Genomic DNA, 23,473 nt, shown 5'->3' on the forward strand with positions numbered 1-23,473 from the left:
CTTTGATACCAGTCAATGGAATACAAAAGCTCAAACTGTTAAGAATAAATGAATTTTCTTTCTCCTCAGAATCAATAATAATAATAGTAAAATATAAGATATTGTTGAGGATGGTCTTCTTAAAAGTTTCCCAGCCTTGTGATGAATGAAATAACTGTTTGCACATTACAATACACGTGTAAATAAATTCTCCTCACACATCTTGACTTCACAGTATTGACTTAAACTGAGTTATGGGGAGGACATAAATAATTACCAGACACAAACCAGGCAGTTTTTATTTTATTTTATTTCTCAGACGTTGCAAACTTTTCATCACCAAATCACATTAGTGGCAAGCAGAACAAGTGCAGCACTTTACAGTTGTTGGATTTAAATATACAGAGAAAATCCGATATAAATGTTTTGCATTTTTGCAAGTGTACAGTTCAGCGACTGAGGGAAAGTGATATTTATTGATCAATGCACTGACAGTAAAGGGAGAGCAACAGGGGGAAGATAAAAGCATCAATAATAACATTGTGAGCGCATAAATCCTCGTTACTTTTTCATCTCAAGTATTCCACTTCCTGGCCCTCGCCTCTTCGCACTGCAGATGTTACAGAACTGGACCCCATGAATCTGAAACGGGGAGAAGAAAACGCAATGTTTGATCCTCCTGGATGAAATAGAATAGTGCCTGAGGAAACGTGTGATGGGTGGATATGATTCATGTAGAAACAAAATGAAACAGCACGAGTGACACAGACTACACGCAGTTACTCACTGTTCCTGGAGATGGTAAACATTCTTTGTGAAACATGTGTCTGCAGTGAAAGACCACCACTCCGAAGGGTTTGGCCATGTCTTAAACACAGGTGTGAAGCATAAATAAGAAACAAATAGCTTTTAAATGCAGCACAACAATAAAATACTTGCACACAGCGACATTAAGGACCTACCTGATGGTAATATTGTGGCATGACATGACTCACAAATGTTCTCCTCTGAAAAGAAAACCAACAACAACAACAGTTTTAAAAAGTTCAGGGATTTAATGTCCACTGCTACTGCATGAACGCCAGAAAAGTGCACCCACCATCGACCCTGACTCCTCTCATCTGTGTACGGTGCATCTTCTGCAGCAGGGAGAGAGAGTCGGCCACCAGGATCTTCTTACATCCTTCCCTCAAGAGAATCTTGGAAACGAGGAAACAAAAGCTGGTCAATAAACAAATCAACACAGTTTGACACTAGTTTCTAAATTTTCTCTCTGCTCATCTTCAATCTGAGTTTAAGATGCGACCATAACGAGCAGGAGTTAGTGACGTAACTAGTTTGGAAGTCACTCGCGGCCCAGTTTGCAAAGTGTGATGTGGAAACTTGAAACTTTGGGGACAAACAGACTGAGAACGTCGACGTTTCAGTGAACACAACTTTTGAAATGAAGAATATTTACATATTCATAGTCTGAACTTTTCAATCAGGGAGAAGGAGTAGAGTTACTAACCGTTAAATTTTTTTTAACAAAGTCATTGAACTTTTTTATGGAAAAAAACCCATCTCAGACACAAATCATTATTCCAAGCAGAGTATTTTTATGTCTTAAAACGTCTGTGAGGGCTTTAATATTTCTCCTCTAAAATCACCCTAATCATAGCTGAAGTGATAAATTCTTCTTCTAAATGGAGCTACTGAGGTTATAAGATTTTTTAAAACTCAGTGCTTATCATAAAACTAAAGTGATGCAATGTAGCACTACTAATCTAATCTTCTAACTCTCTATTAATAAAAATTTTATTGTTGATGATACATATTATTACTTATGTGGATTTCATAGTAGTATTATGTCACCTCGGCGCTTTGTCTCTTGCATCAGTGCTGTCTTTCCATTACACACTGCTCTTTTGTTGACAGAGAAAGTATTAATGCAGCCCTCCATAGACAAATACTGATTTTATTTCTGCACCATAAAGATTGCAAGTGAAACTGAATGTGAGCTAATGGAGGGGAAACATGTCTCACCTGTAGATTGTAGTCTTGAAGGATTTTCACAAGCGAATCTCTGAGGTTTGGGATCTCCATGCCCTCCTTTATGCGATGGATGAGCAGGATGGGATCCACATGTGTACCGATGTTATTAAGGAGGCCAGTGATGAATGCTGGAGAGACAATAGCAGAGCGACGGAAACAAATTGATATTAGGAGAAAGTGAGAAAATGACGAAGGAAGAAAGTCAAACAAATGATTAGAACTGAGTCAATAGGAAACTGTATCATACGTGGTTTGTCAATGGAGTAAGAGATGAGGTCCTCCCACAGTTCTGCATCGTCTTGCTCTTTAGCGAACTCTATGGCTTTGTCCACGTCCTCCAGCTCCTCCATGATCATCTGCAGAGCTCGTCTGCAGTTCCCCATCCTGCCTGGGAGCAACATGTCAGATTAGCGTCCTTCAAAGCATCTCACATAAAGTAGGGAAACAAACATTATTGTAACACTCACTGAGCAGGAAGACGGTCTCCTCCACGAAGTTCCTCTGCTGACAAATCTCAAGAGCCTGAGATGGAGAAGGACAGAAAAGAGGAGAAAACATCATTCATTTGTTGTAGCTTCTGGAAATGTGGATTGTCCAGTAGGACGGCATGTGGGATTGTACCTTTTCAAGTGGGCAGTGTGTGCTGTCTCTCAGGAACGGTAAGAGATTCGGTCGGTCATACTCGGCATACAGGCCAATCTGCCTCTCATGGTACTTTTGGCCTTTGTGGTGGTCTCGCTTGAATAATTTATGGAGATACTGTGGAGGGAAAAAACACCTTGAAATGAGTTTTGAATTAAAGTGACAAACTTAACGTGATTGTATCTGAAGTTATCTGCATGTTGACTCACCACATGCAGAAGCTCGGGCCTGTCTGCGAGTTCTTCGACCACCCTGTCCGTCTGTTAGTGAGTGAAGGGAAAAACATTCAGCGGAATCGCGTATTTCGCAATGTTCCGGAAAAAAGATCGATGGGTGCGAGGTTCACTTACTGATATCTTGTCTTCATTGTCGAGGAGCATGTCAACAGCTTTCTAAATTCAGAAGGATTTTTAAAAACGTAAAACGTGACAATGAAAATATTCAAACTCAAGACGTCCTCATCTGTCTACGATTCGTCTTTTACCTCTTTATCAAAGTCCATGAGAAGCACGATCTTGTCCTCTATGGATGAGAACAGGTTGTGTTTGTGGATCAGCTGGTAAACGTCTTTGTGCCTCAGTCTCAGGTAGATTTCTAAGGCTCTGTCGTATCTCTGGTCGTAGGTGTACCTGCAAAAGTCCGACTAGTTACTACTATATAAATATAGATGATTTAGTGTCAATTTCTTCAACCAGCAGTTATTTTCACACCAAGTCAACCCCAGAAACCCCCTCAGCATCATTGCAAACATACAGTATATACAGCATTGCTCCAAACTGTTTTTCATTTAGTTATAATAATTAAAAACTGTCATTTTGTGTTGCTCTCAATAAATGTGTTGACTCACAGTTCAGCCAGCGTGGTGAGCAAGGTGCTGTTAGTGGGATCCCTCTTCAGGTGATCTGTGACGGCCTGAACGATGGCCATGTTGTTGTAAAGCTCTCCAGGCCATTCCCGGATCAGCGTGGCAAAACCCTTTTGTGGAGACACAGGACAGAGAGTTAAGCTGACGTTTATCAAATAATTCATTTATGCCGGATTTGTCACAAGGCGATGAGAGCAGTGGAGGACATAGTACCTCATAATCAGTTCTGAGGAATTCATGCAGGATCATCTCATAGATGGCTGGTCTGAGACGCAGATCTCCTCTGGGCAGATACTGACTGATGGCCTGAAGATGGAAGGAGGTTCAATATTGATAAGAGACGCCACATTTCATAATCAATTCATCACCATGTTGACTGTAATAAAGAGCTCTTAAATTACCTTCAGCTGTCCAATGGTTTTAAACCTGTAGACTTCATTTTCCCATAGTTCCATGTTTTTCCCAAGAACCTTTTGACACTTCCTGCATTGAAAAAAACAAAACACATGAACCAAGCAGATGACTTTTAGCGGTGGAGGTTCTTGTTGCTGTACAGTCACGTCAATTCATCAGCAATGTAAATGTTAAACATGGAGGCACAGTCAAAAAGGATTTGGTCTTTCAAAGTAAAAGTTTTCTTTTGACCTTGGAAAAAACAGCTCAAGGTTCACTCACTGCTCTAAGCTCTGGAAAAAGTTAGCAGGTGGAGTTAAGAGTTTTTTTTTGTCATACTATATAGTTTAGTCCATCAGCCTATAAATGGAAAACTTTTCCTCACTCGGATCTGTATTCGAGGAACTTAAAATCTCATGTTAACTGCTCAGCAATTTTAGAGAAAATACATTTGGACTATGTTTAAGGGTATTCCTTCTTTCTGACATTTTAAATAATGATAAGAATGAAATATTCTGATTATATATATCTCCCACAAACCTCACAACTTACAGTCCATTTGGAGAACATGCAAAGCCTACCTCGCAGCGCTGTCATAGTCTCCTTTCTCCACTAAATGATTGATGTAAGACATCCCAATTTTCTGAACGTCGTGTCTCTTAATGTTTTTGAAGCTGATCTCTGCAGCCATCAGCGCCTCCTGTCACAGTTCAACCACAGTAATAGGACACAACATTAAACATTGACATTATAGACTGTAACCTTTTTGCAACATTCATAAAATTCACCAACGCAAACCTCATATTTCTTCTTTTCAAGCAGCCAATCAATATGGTCATCCTGGTCTCGCTCCTTGGCCACAACAACGTCTTTGGGACTGATGATGTAGAAGAGCGACTCTCCCTCTGCATGCTCTGTTAATGAAAATACATTTATGCCTCCGCGTACTGCGCATTACAGCTGACATTTGACAGCCGGTGCATAATGAAATCAGAGCGCAGTAAAAGGCTGCGTGACATTTGTCTTGGGGCAGTTTTTACAGTCTCACCGAGCCGATAGTCTCTGCACTCGTTGTCCTGGAAGTTGCGCACGGTCAGCGCGTCGGAGGAGATTTCCTCACAGCTCTCGGCGAGAGGCTGGATGATGTCGAGACGAGGCCGTGCACGAAACTCCTCGTCCTGCATGCACAAACACAAACACACACACACACACACAATCAGTAAAAAGTCATATTCCACTTGTTAGGTTCATCTGTGCAGTCTAATGCAATGTAAGACAGCTGTTCTGTCCGTAAATCAACTTTTATGATTTTTGTTGTTGATCTTTGTTAAGGTTTTTGTTGATGCCGTCATAGAGGTGTTAATTGAATCACATGATTTCGCACTGAGGTCATTGCTGGTGATGGTGTTGTACGGACTAAAAGTTGTGACAAAATGCCTTTCAGTAATAACGTAGTCCAGTACAACACCACCTTTAACTGCGACCTCAGTAATAAACACATCATTGGATTTACACAATTAGAGTGTGCATGTAAAAGGAGTATCGTTACCATGTGATCAGAGTTCTCCTTCACGAAGAACAAGGTGACCAGCTGATCCGCCAGCGGCGCCAGGCCGCTGATGAAAAACTCGGTCTCAAACGCAGACGCTGATTGGAAGAGACACAGGAAGAGAAACGTTATCCATCCTGTTACAGTGGATTTAATCAATTTACAAGACAGGAGTGGTGACAAAAGCTAAAATCATAATATTCTATATATTTGTCACACATCTTCAAATGATCAGCTTTGTAGGAACTAAGAAATTGATGAATTGAATGAAACATTCTGTTTAGAGAAGTGCTCTACAAATGAAGATTATTGTTACACAGTTTCTCATAATGTGAAGTGCACTTTATACTTATTTCCACATAGCGGCTGGGCAGATCTCTCATCTCAGTAGGATTTCGCTCTTTCACGACACAAATCTGAGGAGAAATGAGAAAATGACTCTGACAAACTGCAGGAGCTGGTGCCTGCGATGACTGGTGAGTTAAAACAAAAAAACAAACCTTAATGGAAGTACCCCAGCCAACAATGAGGGTGGCGTTGTCTTTCCAACACAGGCTACATGGGTACATATCAGGCCTCAGACTGACGTTGTCCCGCAGCACATTGGTAATCCGCTGTTTGGTGCTGATGTCATAGATTTTAACTCCCTGAGAGAAACCGACAGAGACAAAAAATTTTAAGATTCGGTATTGTATTTTTTATGTTCATGTTTTTAAGAGTGTGTGACAGAGCACTCACCACGTTGTTTGCCCAGGCAATGAGATTAGCTCTCCACTTGATATTAGTGATGGAGCCCTCGCCTTCATGAAGAACAGATGTCTTCCAGCGATTCAGCCAGTTTTTTTCATACAGAAGAAGCTAAAAGGAAAAGGAATCAGGACAGTATTTAACACAACACTATGCTCATCTCAAGTTAGAAGAAACTGAGGAGTGCAGTTGTTCCGTACCGCCTACAGAGGGCAGTAGATGAACAGCACATTACACAGGAACATGCAGTCGGGAGCTGCGTCTGATAAAAGGGTGAAGCAGCCCTTATAGATTTAACTTAAAACTGTGGGGAACTTTCTCGTAAATAATGAAGTAAAACCTGATTTTAATCCTTATATCCAGATCTTAATTCCACTTCAGAGCATTTCAGCACAAAGACAATAAAGATAGATCGCTCATTAGACTCCATCTGAGTGAGAACGCTTCACATTAGCGTCGCATTCAGTGGTGGAGGAACTCATTTTAAAGATTCACATGGTTGACGTCACGAATGATTTCATACATCCCTCTCATTTAAATCCTAATGGTTACGGCTTCTTTAGGATACACACCATTTATTTAGTGACTGTGGGTGGTGTAAAATACAGAAATAAGTATTTAAACATGCTATGTGTACCGTCTTCAGCTCAGTCAGACAACTGAGTGTTGTGTGAAGTCTGTTTTTTTTTTTATCTCATTGCAATGTGGCATTGAGGTGGCCTCAGATCTACTTAATCAATCGCAGTTTAATGTTCAGGCCTTGTGCTGTACATGGTGGAGAGGACAAAGCCTGCCATTCACATTCCCTGCATTGTTACTGTCCTTACAAAATAAACTGATACAAAGAAACCCGCCCAAAAAAAGCACATAATATTACCACGGAGGCCGAGAGAAGGTTGTATAGGCTCTTTAATTCAGCAGTTGGGCTATGTTAATAAACAGTTTGCTCTACAAAGAGATGATATGACAAAAGAACTGTGGAGACAAAATTGAATTTCCTGTGACAGGACGTGGCTCCCGTTGAGGCTTATTGATTTTCATCACAGGCACCTTGTGGAGGCCTTCACAACTTGGAACTGAGAGGAATCAGCGGCAATTGAAAGAAAATGGCAAAGTAACACTAACAATGGGGTTTCATAAAAAAGTTGTTTTTCCTCACCCCTGTTGTATAAATGTCAGTATACTTTATTTATGGATGGCTGCGCAATGATGCTACATCAGTGCAGTTTATAGTAGTGTAATTGGCATGTGGTAATACGTGGTTGGTTTCACTTCCCGAAGGCAAAAAAGACAAATCTAACGTCTAAAACAGTTTTCACCTTCCCGTAGTGACATACCTACCAGAAACAGCGTTCAGGAAAGAGATCACTGTATGCACCCGGAAATCCTAAGACTATGTACCCTCTTGATAATGACATCTATTTGCTGTGCTTGTGAAGTATTGCCTTTCAAACACTGTTGAGCGAACAGCACTTTGTGAAAATGGGCAGCTCTCCCGAGAGCACTCCAGCAAAGAGACAGAAAAGTAAGAGCCTTTCACACCAGACAAAGGCCTGTACATCGCCTTCAGCCGAGCCAAAGTGAGAAGGTTCGCGGGATTCGGCTTCACCCGGACACAATCAGGATGAATCATTGTGGCAGGAAATACCTAGAAATGGCAAGAAACTGTACATAGGGACTGCACAGGTACGGAGTACTTCTAAAACCTACCTTGTTGCCCCCGGTGACAAACTGTTTGTAGTTCGATTTGGTGAATTGCGGGTGCAACGCTACCACCTATGAAACAATGGACAGGGGACAGATGAGACCATAAGGTTCGACTGTTTAGAAGAGTGAAATTTGAATTTTTTTTTTAATGTTATATTCAGGTAATACCGATAAATACACACTAAAACACTTCGGTTTTGGCAACTTACTTTGATGGGACAGTCAAAGTTCTCATGGAAGCCCTCTCTTGTGTAGAGGCCGAACACTTGAACCTGAAACAGAGATGAGACAGCGAAATGGCAAGCAAAGGTGAATAACTCAAAATGTCTCCTTTAATTGCTGTCTCTGCAACTATCTAAGGCCAGCGGGGAGAATTGTGGTCAGAAAAGACTTTGATTGGCTCCCTACTTCTCCACTGGGTCACCAATTAGTGGGCAACTTGATTCTTTGAACCCTGCAGGGTTTAGAAACAGGGGTCCTAATCTTCGACTTGACCACAGCAACCTCCAATGTACCATTAGAGTACACGACACCCCCTTTTCCTTTATCTGAGGCCCCAAAAAGAAGAGATTTTTTTAAGTATGGGAATAATATAAAACTCTGATGCTATCTTTTTTTTTTTTAGCCGCACCAGTGATTAAGGATTAAGTTAGATTTCAAAGGATTAACAGCCAACTGAATTGGTTGAGGGCAAACAATTGCTGTAGCATTGATTTTAATTGTCTGCTCCACTTTTTGTGCGACAAGATCTTGTTTTTGCCACCAAAGTACTAGAAATGTGTGTGTGTGCGTGTGTGTATGTGGGGGGGTGATATCAGAGAGCATATCTTGACTGCGAAATCCATGAAGGATGGTGGTAATGATGAGAAGAGACAAGATAACAGCAAGGTGGAGAACATGGAGAGGGTATCCATAGACGGCTGATGGCTGACTGACAGCTCAACGGATCTGAGTGCAATCCTTTCCCCTACTCTTCAAAATTGGTACGAGCTTTTTATAAATTCGCACATCATGGAAAAAAATATGGGTTTATGTGTAGATATGGTGGAGATAAAACTCCAGGTTAATGCTCTGACAGTGAGAGAAGTGCCTTCTAAAAATTCACTACCAAATACCTCAAGTTCCACATCATTAGCATAAGGTTTAACACTGATAAGATGAGTTTTATTTGAATCTGAGGACGAATTATGGAAGATGAAAAACACTGATTGGTGATTCTTCGCTGCGGGCCCAAGGATCAGTAACCAGCGGTGATGAGCAGAGAGATCTCACCTTCCCATCCTCGGAGCAGATGCCCACATGCTCTCCACTTTCATCCAGACTGATCTGGTTGATCTTCACTGAACTCTGCGGAGACACAATATCATGGCATCTTTTTTTAGAGGCGGGCGAATATCTTTGTGACTGGCCAAATGTTGCTGGCTGACATTTTACCTCGCTAAGTGAAATGCCAGAAAAAGCAAAACAGGGAAAAAAAAACCCCAAAATTTGAGTATGTAATGGATGAATGGTCCCATATGTGTCAATGCATAGAGCATGGCATTAATACTCAGAAGGTTAAGCGTCCCTTCACTCCTGATGCTTTTATATTTTAGACATGCATGAGACTATAGGGCTCTTTAGATAAAAGGATCAACCAAATGGCATAAATTACAGGAAATGTTACTTAAAAACATCCCTGAAGGGTCGACTGTGCCTCTGTGTACACTAAAGGAGGAAAAGTTTTGCGCTTATCATATATTTACATTTCCTCCAGTGCATTAGGTTCACCTGGGTATTTTGTACGGCATATTAAATGTGCTTTTCACTGAATTCTGAATGGTTCATTATGAAACTACGTCACAAATCCATCAGCCAGAACTCAGCGGTGTCTCTTCTATTTGTTTCTTTCAGGCAACGACTGATAACTGGCAGCGAGGTCCTTAGGTGAGCACTTGAATCAATGTGCTCAGCAGGAACACTACAGTCTGCAGCACGAGCGCAGGTAAAGTAATGTAAAACTGCTCCTTTGAGCCAGCCAAATCAGCCGTGATTACTGAATCTTTTCTTTTGACTTTTTTTTTAAATTAAATTAAATTAAATGACTTTTCAGAACTCATTCCCTCCAGATCAGGTGAGCAGAAATGTATTGGCAAAGTAAAATAGAGCCACTGAATCAGATATGCAAGATCTTTTCTGGCGATACATCCAACACATACATTGCGTGTGTGAAATTTTCCTTCAGGGTTAGTTTTAGCAACTGAGGGGACAGTTTACATTCTATAGTTAAAAATGTACATGTTTTGGGGATTTTATAATCAGCCAGTATGTTTATGTTCTTTTAACCCAGCAAAAAAATTCAGACTCAGTTCCCATATTCGTATTCCTGACAGTGTCGAGAGCTTCATTTCTTGAATTAAACACTTCAATGAATAAATCAAACATGAAAAATGTTAAGAAACATTTTTCTTGCTACCCGCATGTGGTGTGTTGCTGAGACTTGACCTCAGCATTTCTGTACTCGGGCTACAGCCCAGTCTGTCTGACCTCTACAAGTTATATCTGAGACTTCTGCACCGTTTTGAGAATTTGATAACTCAAGGACTATTAATAATAATGGCCGTGGCAATCAAGGGATACAGGCCCGCTTCAGGCAAGATTGTAGAAGTTACAAGGAGAAATTTATATTGAGAAACTGGCTTAGTAAGATACAATACACTGTATTACAGCAGCTGATGTTTGAGCTGTAAGGATTGCACTGTGGAGATGGAAAACAATAATACAAGAAGGGTTATAATCCCTCTGGTAGGATAACACACAGAGAAACAATAAAAGACAACTGCAGGTAAAGAACTGCAGGATTTGTCTTTACTATTTAGGACAGAACAAAATGATTGAATGAAGGTATCTTAGCATACCATGCTAGCAGCTTTGCGACCAGCCGTGCTTTGAAATAAATGCTAATGCTACTGTAGTGGAAAAAAAAGTAAGTTACAGTTAGGTCGCCTTAACTTTAAAATATAAATATGTAGACTTCTCACATATCACTGGCACATCACAACAGCGTACTCATGAACCACGAGGCCATCTGGGAACATATCAGCAGGGACAACATTATGTTTCAAGTTGCAGCTGCTTACTGTCTTATTAAAAATGATGAGTTACATTCTTTGATATCTGAGGGGCCACACCACAGACTGTACAAGTTACCAGTGTAAAAGCACCTCAGGGTGCTCACAGCCTAATGATGCTCTCTGTCTGTGAAGTTTTCCACTACATCTACCAGGGTACCACGCTCTCAACGACAATGCTAACATGTTGATGTTGAATATATCATTGTTATTGTTGTTATATAATGTTAACCATCTTAATTGAGTGTGTTGGCAAATTAGCATCAACGAAATGTTAGCAGATGAGAATGTCAATAGTTTTGGTTATAAGCCAAACTATTGGACAAGTTCAGATTTTGACCTGATGATGGCGCTAGATAAAAAGTTCAGGGATCACCAAAGTAATTGCAATTCATCCTGTAGGGACCATGAATGTCTGTAGCAAATTTCATGACACTTCAGTCAATAGTTGTTGAGAAATTTCAGTCTGGACCAAAATGGTGGCCCAACCACAGAGCTATGATGTTAGCACGGCTAAAAAGACATGAACCACAAAGCGTGAAGAATTCTATTATTATTACCTAAAGAATATTAATGTACTCACAATTTCAAACTTCTGAGTGACATTTCCTTGGATGTCCAGCAGGTAGACCTTTCCAAAATGGGTACCTAGGGCAAGAAACTGAAAAGGGATAAATGCAATGTAAATTAAACTAGAAGACACTTGAAACCAATTCAAGATTTTGGAAAAATCTTGTGCTGATGAAGGCTGTGGAAGAGGATAAAAAAATATTTCCTGGAGCTGGAGCGACATGGGCAGAGTGGGGATTGGGTGGGCTTGGAGGCAAAACTGTGAAATTGCAGGGGGTGGAAAAGCCCTATTTATTAAAGCAGGCAGTGTGAAATGGCATTTTTTTTTTCTCAAATTAAAATGCTTAAGCATAATAAATGCACTGTACATCTGACTTCTTCCCATGCTCCCCATGCAACCCAATCACCTCCCTGCCCAGCACAGAGCTATTATTTCTACTGAGCAGCAACTGGTTTCTGTGTTTTGTGCTTCAGCAGAGGTGCGTGCAAATGTGTGTGTGCGTGCGTGTGTGTGTATGTGTGTGTGTGTGTGTGTGTGTGTGTGTGTGTGTGTGTACATGAGTCCACGGGGACAAAAAAATTATAGAAACTGGGGGCTTTTGGCATTAGATTAAGTGTGTGTTCTTCCACCCCAGCCCCTGCTCCATGCCCTCCTCCTAATCCCCCTCCCTTCTAGACCAGCATGTGGATGTGCGGCGAGCCCACCATGCTTCAGTGCAGTCTATAATGAAATGCTTATATTTACAGGCACAGCTGAGCATGTCAGACAGAGCCCCTGCAATCTCCCCAAATAAAATAACCAAAAATAAATAAATAAAGGGTTCAACCTTGTGAGGCGGAGCGACTTTTAAAGGGATTTATCAGAATGGAATTGTTCAAATGAAATTCCGATTCAGACACTTAAAATATGAGGCAACATAAGGCAATATGTGCTGCCGGTGGCTTTAAGGTTGTGGGAGTTTGCCTGGGAGGGCGGTGGGGGCTGGTGTGACCACACAGGGAGCCGGATGGCAGAAGGTACACAAGCACAGAAATCCCAGGAAGAAAGACAGTCAGATCAAATTTAGAATTTCAGCAAAAACAATGTCTCTCACTGTGGCACGGCTGCTGTTTTGAGGTTATAAAATAAAGGGGGGGGCGGGGGGCGAATCCTCAAAGTAAAAATAAATAAATGAAAATCAATAGTGGTTAATAAAACATCAGGTGAGGAGACACGACTGGGTATGACTTTTGCTCTGCTCAGGCGTGCATGTGTGCTGCCGGTGCCACGACGATTAACCATCTTGCTGAGAGTGGCCCTCTTAAAAATATCAGCATTCAACAGTGGGAATAAAAAGAGGAGAAGACAATGGCGCCTGGTGTCTCCTGATGGACCTCCCTGAGTGGAAAAGCAGGGGAAGGTGAGAAAAGAATGGCCTGCCTTTACAGATTCAACAGAGGGGACGAAAACCAACTTTGAAGAGGACATCTCTCAAATGTGTACATAAACAATGAGAAATCTCTACTTGACATGGCTGGACTTGAAACTGAAATGTCCTTGTGGGTGGTGGATTATAACCTCTACCTTGTCGTGAACGGTCATACAGCTGGCTGCATCCTTCTGGAGGATTTCGGTCACCCCATTGGAGAGCCTCTCATACTTCAGCTTGGGCTCCTCCTCGCTGTCCTCCTCCTGGTTGAGAAAGTAGACTCCTAAGATGGGCTCTCACCATATCATTTTCTTAAAAGGTATTCATTACAACAACACGGCGTCCCCCCTCACAATTGCTACAGCTCACAATGCTTTCTGAAAGCCCCTGACAAAACCCTTCATGCAGTAAACTGAAAGAGACAAAAAATGTCCACCTCAAGTCATTTAAACCCAGTGCTTTGTGATGGAGGTGACATGACTTTGTATGCTTTCAATATAACTCAACTTAAAGGGTATCCTGTGGAGTTTCTGGCCACTTGTGGCGCTACAGAGCAAAGTTTTTACATGTGCGTCCCTCTTTTGTTCGGTTTGCATGAGGGACGCACGAGGGCGCAGGCTCTGCAATTTACACTCCGGTCATCGGTTTCACACTATTCCACCGACCGGCTGTTGGTGGCGGTAATGTGCCACCAAAAGGGCAGTGAAGAAGAAGAGGGCTAGCTAGTAAACATGGATTTAAATCATTTAACATTTTAAATACAATACAAATGTTTTATGAGGAAGGAAACGCCTTCAGCACATTTAAAGATACACACAATATGTTTGTCGAGAAACAGCGAATGTTAACGACGAGAACTCCACAGGGGACCTTTAACTCCATCACACTTGAAAATAAACGTATTTGTAAGGTTGGGGAAAATGGTTAAAAATCAACATCAGAACATAAGAATGTCAAGCATAGTTTTCAAAATCTATTTAATTAAAATGTATTATTATATCGACACCCTCTTAAAATAATGGCCTAAGTCATTTTTTCAGGTTTTTCAGGAAACACAAAAAACTCAACAAAAGAGTCACACTTTTGACATAGGTCATTATACAACCGGGGGTAGAATTGCATGTTCCCCTCAACTGAGGATTCAGGCGATTTTACCAGAGGTGGCCAGCATCATGAGGGGGTGATTTAGGCAAAAAAAACATTTTTGTCAAAACATGACTTAGGCCATTATTTTAGGAAGGTGACGATATGCAAAATCACATTAAATGGTTTAAATTGACTTGATGTTCGATGCAATGAATTGTGTTCCTCTGTTCATCAGACAAAACCCTTCACAAGTGTAAAACAAAAAAATTAGACAATGCATATCGTTGGTTTTTAACTACATTAGAAATTTGGCAAAATAATTTTGTATAACCATAACATACCACTATCATATCATTGCAATGCAATAGCAACAACAACAGCAGATGAACAAACATTCATCTTTATTTACTTGGACAAGATAAAACATCAATTTAGGGCTGAAACTATTATTTACATAGTTGATTAATGTTTTGATTTCTCTCTCCTGTAAAAGACTCTCAATCAGGACCTTAAAATCATCTAGTACAGTATCAGACAGGACAAAGAAAAGCAATAAATCCTCACACTTGAGAACATGTGACATTTTGGCTTGAAAAATGACTAAAATGATTAAGCAGTTATGGAAATTGTTGCCAATTAATTTTCCATTGATCACCAATAACTAAAATGCAGCTAATACATTCACACTGTCACCATCACTGCAGCAAGAACAATCCTACATGTATTCTGACCTCTTCAAAGAAGATTCATATGTCTTGAATGTGTGTACCAGGAGATATATGCACAAAGACAGATTTCCATCACCTTGCGTGAAATGCAGCATAAAGTAATTTTTATTTTTTTTCATGAGACCATTCATCCCCAGTGAAATACATGAATTTGGTCTTTTCATAAAACAAACTTAAGGTATTCTACAGTGTTACACTTTCCAGCGTGAGCAAACGTTTGCGGCCAGTCACAGCCTGAATATTACTCATAATTCAGTTTATAACCAATGCTGCACAGTCTGTGGCTGCCCAGAGGGTGCATCAACTCAAAACATTGTCTGCCATTATGTGCTACTGGGTTAGAGGTGGGGGACAATAGCGTGGAAAAAATGTTATTTTCAAAAACAATCCTTTCCCACTCAACAACGCCATATCTAGGCTATTTCCTGTGTATTCTGGTTGTGAGATTTCTGATGCGAGGGCATTTGTCACGGGTTTCAAAGGCGTATCAAACAACAAAGGCAAACTTCATCCCAAGGGAGAAACTACCCATTTTCAAACTTTTGCCATCTCTTGTAAGTTGCTTCTTTGTTTTGTCAACTACTGAGCTGGCCCTTGTGTTGTAACCATCTTTGCCATATCCTTTGCCTATTGGCAGTTAAGATAAAAAGCAAGCTGAACCAAGTCTTTTATCTACATTCTGGCTTTCAAATACACACTGAACACCACACTAGTCACAAACCTACATGTAGGATGAGAAATGTATCATCCTGTCACCCATGGGTGACAGGATGGGGATGGGGGACAAATTAAAGTAAAAATCTGAATAAAAGGAGTCGACAAACAGCAGCAGATACATGATGCAGCTGGAGACTGAATTGTTTGATAAGTGTGAAAATGATGTAAAATGCATGCTATGGCTTTTTGATCTAAACCAAACTGAACACTTATGGGAGATTTTAGATAAATGTCTTAGACAGTGCCCTCCACCACCATCATCAAAGCACCAACAGAGGGAATATCTTTCAAAAGAATGGTGTTCATGATTCCAGTAGAGTTGCAGAGACTTCAGGGTCTTCACATGAGAGCATTTGGGCTGTTTTGGACACTTGCGGTGGACCAACACATTACTGAGACACAGATGACATTTCTTCCTTTAACTTTCCACCCACCTTTATGTGCTTATTATGACCACAGTTATAAGATAAAAGCATATTTTGTGACTAAATCTATTATAACTTTCCCTTTGTTTTGTCGGCTACAGAGCTGGCCTTTGTGTTATACCCATTTTTATTGGAAATTGAGATACAATGGCTTGAACAATTCCTCATGTCCACATGTAGAATAACATTCCTCAAATACACAGGAAACATGAACTTAGGAATTCTTTAGAAAAGTACATTAAGGCTAAACAGAAGGACATGAATTGAATGAATCCACTTCTTCACCCACCTCAGCTTGTTTTTCTGGCTCAAACCCTTGAACTACATGTGCTCTCTGGTAGCACAGCTGTTATATCAAAGCAAATTTAATACGACGACACAATTTGGTTACATTCTCAGACAACCAGGGTTAAAAATGGAAACCTTCCCTCTTTAAATGAAGCTGGGATTGAGCATTTTGTAAATATTGTGAAAAATGTAATCTGACAGGGAAATTAAAATTCTCAGATTAGGATTCAAATTATTGGTCAGGTACTTCCTTCCCGACTCTCCAAAATGAATTTCTGAAGTAACTCTGCTTATTTTGTTTCAGTGCTAAAGTGAGGAAGAAGAGGTGTAATAGGTATGTTACTGTAGTATTATTATGTGTCATCTGCTGCTAGGTTTCATCCACTGTACTCCAAAGTTAAGATGAAACCCATTCCTACGTAAATGGTTCAGAGATCAGGCATCAAAACAAGACCAAGCAGAAACACTCACAACTGAGCTTATTACTGTACTATGTCATTACAAATCAGACTAGCCTGGACAAATTGCAAAGGTAGTGAAGAGCCTGCCTCCAACTTTCAAGATCCATAATTTTGACAAATTATTATGCTGCTCATTTCTTCTGTGAGTAGCAGAGTGTAGTACACAGAGGCCCTCACTGCCTTCATCTAGAAAGGCTGCTGTGAACCAGGTAACAGCAGCAGCAGTATTAGACACCAAGCAAACTACAGTATATTGGACTATTCTTAAATAACCATCTCCTTGCAGCCACTTGGAGGAGACACGCAATCCCACAATCCCCGGTGCTTGTTTCCCTGTGAGTGTTGTGTGTTCTACAATACTGAACACAGTGTGCAAAGACAAAAAACAGGATGTAGAAGCTCTTTCTATTTACAAGCCTGGAATTTTCCTCTTTTCGTTTTGCTCACTCTTAACTGTTTTCTTCGGAGAGGTATTTCATTCTATTCTCTGCTTCCTATCAAGACAAACTCCCCTTCCTGCCAGGCTGATGTGTAAAGCTATATTTTATTTAGCCTACTTGTGGTTCTCAGAAGCACCAGTGTACTGTAACATGCCGAAGCTCGGCCATAATATTGATGGATCAGGAGAGCTATCTGTAATTCATGAGTGTTTGACACCTCTCAAACTTGACAAAGATCCTTACGGGATCAAGCTGGGTTGATAAAGGCTGGCTATGTATTACAGTCCTTTCAGGAGGCAGGGAGCTTTATTTGGGTTCAAACATCACCCATGCTTGACAGAACTATTCACAGAACCATTCACACCCCCTGACATTGAGAATATGTTGCTGTTGATGCATTTTTACATTGACATACTGGTGCAACTGCATGACATTTCTGGGTGTAATTTTTTTTCCCTGGCCCCCATTGACTTGAAATAAAGTTTTTCTCACTCTGTCTTTTTGTAAGACAAAGAAATGGTAGCACAAATTAATAATGGTTGAGTTTCTTACCTCAGACTCATCTGTGAATTCCTCACTTGATTTTCTGCCCTGAATGAAGACACATTTTGAATGAATTTCAACAATCTAACAACAGGGATTATTGACAATATAACACAGCAAAGATTACAGTTGTGGGACATTTAGAGGTTGGTGCATCTGAATTTAATTTAAATGATGAAGATAAGGCATAGTTCCATATTTCTTTAGAGAATACAGACATCCTATCGTTGTACAGCTATAATATTTTCACAAACCTCTGCCTCCCACGCTATAGAAATCATGAGACGGTTTTGATAAGAGGGTAAATCAAACAAAAAGACAGTTGACAAAATTCACAGGTCATCTTTCTTATTTATTTGATGCAGAAAACATCCACAGTTAGCCACCTAACGTTAGCATGCAGTGCTTACCTCTTCCACTTCCGCCATTGTTATATTAGATAGCGTTAAATCCCGACAGAATGGTTATAATATGTCAGTGCCTGTTTAGAAAATACATGTTAAAGCTCCGGAAATATCGCATTTAAGTTTGCTTCATGTCAAAAACATCCACAATACAATATACGATGTTTGTTGTCGAAGCTTGCTCCCTGTCATAAGTTAAATCACATGACTGAATTAAAACCGGGAGGCATTGTGGGTATTGGAGTCTGCCCGACAGAGAGACGATGCCAACTATCGAGAGGTGAGGTGTGGTGTCAATTAAGGGCAGGTGAGAGCTAAAAATGTATTTTCCACCTTTGTATTTTTATTTCCCTACAATTCTTACGCCTTAAAAGCTGGTTTTTGCTTCAGTTTAGACTTTTCTAGAGTCATTTTTTTTCTCTAACGTTCGTGTTTGAGACGGTTAAGCTAGCAAGTTACACGTAACAGTTTGCCCGTTTCTTTTCTCTGGGATAAAAGTTAATGTCTTACCCTAATAAAGTCTTTAACTGCGACAAGTACAGCTAGGTATACTCTAAACTACAAATCATGTCTTTATAGAGGTTTTTTTTTTTTTATATCGACTGCAACAATTTGAACAGCTGCCAAATACAATTAATTAATGCCAGACTATCCTTCAAACTTTCCCTAGGTGGATAAAACAGTTCATGGCTGCAGTGAAGGAGGAAGTATTCAGATCCTTTAAGCTACTGTGGTGGAAAGCAGTAGAGAGTAACTAGGTTAAATACTTTTTAGTTTTTGAAATACTTTTGAGGTTCTTGATGTACTACTTCAGTATTTTTAATTTTTTGGTAGGCTACTTCTTCTACACTAAATTTCATTTAGTGATATGGTATTTTTTATGTCACCACATTACATTTATCAGCTACAGTTCCGCTGCAGTTACTGTTTACATTGTTTATTAATATTGTACATACAAAACGTGCAATAAGCTTGAATGCATGAAATACAACACATAGTTACAATTAACTACCCAGCAATATGCAACTAAAGTAGTTGAAAGCTGCTCCTCCCCAGCCAGTTACAACAGTAGCTGGTACCAGTAGTAGTACCACAATATAAAACTCAGCAAATACAACTCCTGTATTCAAGGTCCTTATAAGTATTATTAGCTTATATGCAGAACACCCTCTTTGAGAGTGTTATATATTTATACATTTTATATTATTGGATTATATTGATGCACACCAGCAGGTCAAAGTGGAGCTCACTTTGACAGTGCAACACATTTTTAAGCTGATCAGGTTCTGTATGTAAAATCTTTATAAGTGATGTGTATAGCTGTCAGAGACATGTAGTGGCTTAAAAGTAAAATATGTAAAGGAGTATAAAGTAGCATAAAATGCAACCTTTATATTAAAATTATACAGCACAGTATTTGAACAAATGTACTTATTTTCCACCACTGAATGGCTGTCACAGCCACCTGAGCGTTCCTTAATAAACAAGATACCTCTGCATTCAATGATAAAATGAAAGATTTAAAATTGGTTATTATGTCAGGGTGAGAGATCAAAACCTTAACACTAAAATCAAGTCTTTTTATTTTTTTTATTTTCAGACATTCCTGAACATTGTGGCTAAATCAATCCCTCAGCTATTAGTCAACTCTCCCTGTCCTTCCTCGCTCTGCTGACAGCTGCTTGCCAGAGTCCAGATGAATGCCAAAGGTATGATTTGCCTCTTCTTTATTGAGATTGTCTCACACCCCCATCTTGCCTCATCCATCCTCAGGAGAATCCTAATGCACTGATACCAAAGGGGAATAATTTTTTTTTCTTTACAATCTACTTAGCAATGATTTATTGATTGTGGCTTCCACCCTCACAGAGAATTACCGATCCTTTTTGGGAAATCAGATTTTCACACCTTTCATGAGTGTGTATGTGGCACAGGTCTCCAGAGACAGTGTGAGGGGAAACTGACTTTGAGGAGCAGTGGTGTGTGAATCTCTGTGGTGTCACTCCTCTACTGCCAATGGTATGCCCAATGAATGGCCCTGTGATTCTCTGCTGCTCTGCCCATCACTCTCTATAGTTTTGCATTATTTATTTGTTGATAAATAGTGTCCAAGCTTGATTTTAATATGTTTTCATTCCCTTCCAAACCTTTAAAACATATGGTTTGCTCACTCTCATATCATAAGCATGCAGGAGTCCCACTGAGGAATAAGCATTTCATAGAAAAAAAAAAGGAAAATAATAAAAACAACCCTTGCCCTCATAGGAGGAGTCAGATTAGTGTGCTGAAAGCTTTGATGCTCCAGAATGTCAGCTCCGTGGATCGATCTAGCAAAAAAACACACACACACCTGACCAATCAGAGGCTTCTATCTGTTGTGGACCTGCTGGGCACCGTGGTTTACAAGCTTCAAAGAGCTCCTTTTAATACACTGCTTTGATAGCCCTCAGCCTTCACTGACCCACCGACCATGCACTGGGGAGCATTTTAGCTTTAGTGGAGTAGAGTGAGATAACTGTTGATCATATTAATGAGTATGAAAAAACAAAAAAATCACCTCAAATCTTCACTACTTTGACCAATGTTATTTCGAGAGAGTACACAGAGGAAGTAGATAAGCTTGTAATTTTACAGATAAAATAATACAAACCTACTGCATTTTTTATGAGTTAATCAGAGAAAATATTAATAGCACTCGACATTTGAATGCCTAATGGTGTTTTCTTGAAATTGTCACTGAAGAACACGAGGATCCATTTACTATATGAGAGAGGAACAGTTTAGTTAATAACCCTAAGGGGGAGACAAATCATCATCTACCATACCACATTAGACATAAAGGTCTTGGGATATTTACCCAATACAATAGAGTAATTCAGATACAAATATGCAAAATGAGTGCTTAAACATTATTGGTTATTGTTGGCCTTTAACATTAACACTAAAATTTATAGTTCAGTATTCAGTTTTTTAGTTTTAGTTTATTTAGTTTTTTTTTAGTGAGTCTTTTTTTAGGTGGTCAAATCTTCTATTTGTGTTTATGGTAGCAATGGAAACAATTTTCTAATGGCAGATACCAGCCTTTACTATTTGTCAGTACAAATGTCCTTGTATTACTCATTAACTCATTAGGTACCAGCAGAAAAACCTAGGAGCTAATGACAGCATGAATTTATTTGTGTTTTAGGCTCTAGGTCACTTGATAATGGATTTAAAATAAAGCAGTCATAGCGTGAGTGAAGACAAGAGATGATCTGTGTCGTACTTGGAATACATTTGTTTTCTCATAAAATTATGTAACCAAAAGGAAACATGTTTTGCCAGTGATATAATGTTTTAGGGTTACATCTGTGATGAGCCCTGTCCCAGCATGCAGTTTGTACAAGGCAGCAAAACGCCCAGGACAAATTACCAGTGCATTATAGAGAAACTATATCCAAATTCCAATCTACATTCTTATTCTAAGCAGGTTTTAAATATGTAGTGTGTTTCCTGGGGAAGTGAGGAATTTAAGGTTAGTTAAAAAGACTTCAAAACAGCTTGATTTTTAAATGGACTGTTGAGCAATATTCTCTTGCAGAGCAATGCGAAAACAAAAAAACATGTTGCTTTATCTTTGAGGTTTTTTTTGGCATTTCAAAGTCACAGTTTAACAGGTTGGTGCATGTAAAATATAATTTCCTGTTAGTACAAAACAGGGAAGTACAGAGTAATTCTTTTGTATACTAACCAGGGATGTTTCTAATTTTCCTGTCAGTTAAATGGGAATTTAAATTTAGATTAGTTGACAAGTGTAAAAGTAAGAAAACAAAGTTGAGCAGAGCATATCTTCCTGTGATGAACTGCGTTATCTTTCACAGCATCACAGTATCTGTGGGTAAACAATATCATATTGTTTTGCTGAGTATGGCTAATGTTAACTGTGCTAGCGGCAGCAGCCTTCTTCCCTGTGCTGAATGTGGTTACGCATTTCTCCGGTCGAGTGATTATATGCCAGTTTATTCTGACACAGCCTACATGCAACCATACAACCATTTATTTTCTAGATCAAAATACTGCCAAACTACGCTGGGTTTACGAGATGTTATCTTGTCTCCAACCTTATTGGTTTACAATTTCCGGAGAGGGGGGCCTGCCATCTTCCGGGTTTGCAGCTCCGTCTAGTGGCGGGTGGCTGCATAACATCTCAGACACAACAGTTAACCATCATTGTACATTGATAAAATATTAATAATTAGTTTAACTGATATTTCTGGTGGCAACTAGCAAGAGTAGCAACATTAAATAGTTAAGTCAACTTATCACACACATCACTACTACTAACTGCAATGCCATGAGAATTTGTCACAGCTATACTGAATTCTCTGTTGTACCAACCTTTTGCACAATCCATGTTAAATTCTGCTATAAATACCATGGATCATTGCAAATGAGATGAAACAGTGTTATCGCAATTATGATGAATACTGATTATATTTTTCTCTGTTCATTAACCATAGGAGTCTTAAGTGTTGGAGTGGAGTGTGTCGGTCACATGCTGAAATCCCTCACCCTCACACTGGGACGGCACGGGTAAGACCACCAGCTATTAGCATGGATATCTGATGACACTCGGGACTCTTTGCTAACCACAGATTCTCTGGCCACTGGGGTTGTTTGGTGAACGGGAGGCCGGGGGGGGGGGATCAAGTGCTTTTTCTTGTTTCTGCAACCTGTTCCTGAGAGCTGTGGCCAGACTGAGCGAACTTAGAAGAAACGAGACAAACCTTCTCCCTCATGTCCGCTCCTGCCAACCCTCTTACACACACACACACACACACACACACACACACACACACACACACACACACACACACACACACACACACACATATTCACAAACTCACATTATTGCTTTAATCAGGGGTCTGAGGTCTACTTTAAAAAATGAAGCTAATCCGTTTCACAGCCACTGCTTAGAAACAGTAATCTAATTTCTTATGTTAATTTTTGAAATATCCCGTTTTATTACGGATTTTTACAATAAGATTACAGTTATCCCATTAAGTGTAATTACATTACTCCATGAGTTTAAATTAATAAACACACCCAGTTTGGTGGCATGGTTGCAAATAGGCAAAGCTAGCTGTTTTGAAATGAAGTAATTAACAGCTGCGTAAGATGGTGAGAGATGTGTTGCCCCCTTATCCTCGAGCCTCAGAGGCCAGAGGAAGATTAGAGCTCTGATCTCATTCCCAGCACTTGTTTGGAGTCTGTCAGGAAGAGAAATGCCAGCATTAGAGAGGTACCGCCACACTCCTGATATGATGAAATAAGGAGAAAAGGGGAAAGGGAAAAAGATGGAGGGATGGACAGAAAGGACCCTGCCCTTCTCTG

General features: G+C 39.9%; 2 protein-coding genes across 3 annotated transcripts in view; one reads left to right on the forward strand and one right to left on the reverse strand.

Moving 5' to 3' along the window:
* Positions 1-271: 271 nt before the first annotated feature.
* Positions 272-18,310, reverse strand: vps41 (VPS41 subunit of HOPS complex). Of its 2 annotated transcripts, none has more exons than XM_056364826.1 (28): positions 18,104-18,310; positions 17,703-17,741; positions 13,161-13,268; positions 11,610-11,687; positions 9,189-9,263; positions 8,126-8,188; positions 7,920-7,985; positions 6,201-6,320; positions 5,963-6,109; positions 5,816-5,878; positions 5,463-5,564; positions 4,962-5,091; positions 4,712-4,827; positions 4,495-4,613; positions 3,922-4,003; positions 3,734-3,826; positions 3,503-3,630; positions 3,140-3,284; positions 3,006-3,047; positions 2,865-2,915; positions 2,635-2,772; positions 2,481-2,535; positions 2,261-2,401; positions 2,005-2,141; positions 1,079-1,178; positions 942-986; positions 767-846; positions 272-621 (listed from the first exon to the last, which is right to left on the reverse strand). In XM_056364826.1, the coding sequence occupies exons 1-28, from the start codon at positions 18,119-18,121 to the stop codon at positions 541-543; spliced, it is 2,562 nt and encodes an 853-aa protein (XP_056220801.1). In that variant the 5' UTR covers positions 18,122-18,310; the 3' UTR covers positions 272-540. The 2 variants fall into 2 exon arrangements, with proteins under 2 accessions (XP_056220801.1, XP_056220800.1); XM_056364825.1 differs by having other exon boundaries at positions 5,463-5,560; positions 5,812-5,878.
* A 1,396-nt stretch (positions 18,311-19,706) lies between these two features.
* The window catches only part of pou6f2 (POU class 6 homeobox 2), a 74,282-nt gene continuing 70,515 nt past the window's right edge, over positions 19,707-23,473 (forward strand). Inside the window, exons 1-2 of the mRNA XM_056363703.1 lie at positions 19,707-19,806; positions 22,597-22,669. The gene's annotated coding sequence lies outside the window, so the exon portion shown is untranslated. The remainder of the gene's footprint in view (positions 19,807-22,596; positions 22,670-23,473) is intronic.

The sequence above is a fragment of the Seriola aureovittata genome, chromosome 20 (assembly GCF_021018895.1).
Source record: "Seriola aureovittata isolate HTS-2021-v1 ecotype China chromosome 20, ASM2101889v1, whole genome shotgun sequence".
NCBI lineage: Eukaryota > Metazoa > Chordata > Actinopteri > Carangiformes > Carangidae > Seriola > Seriola aureovittata.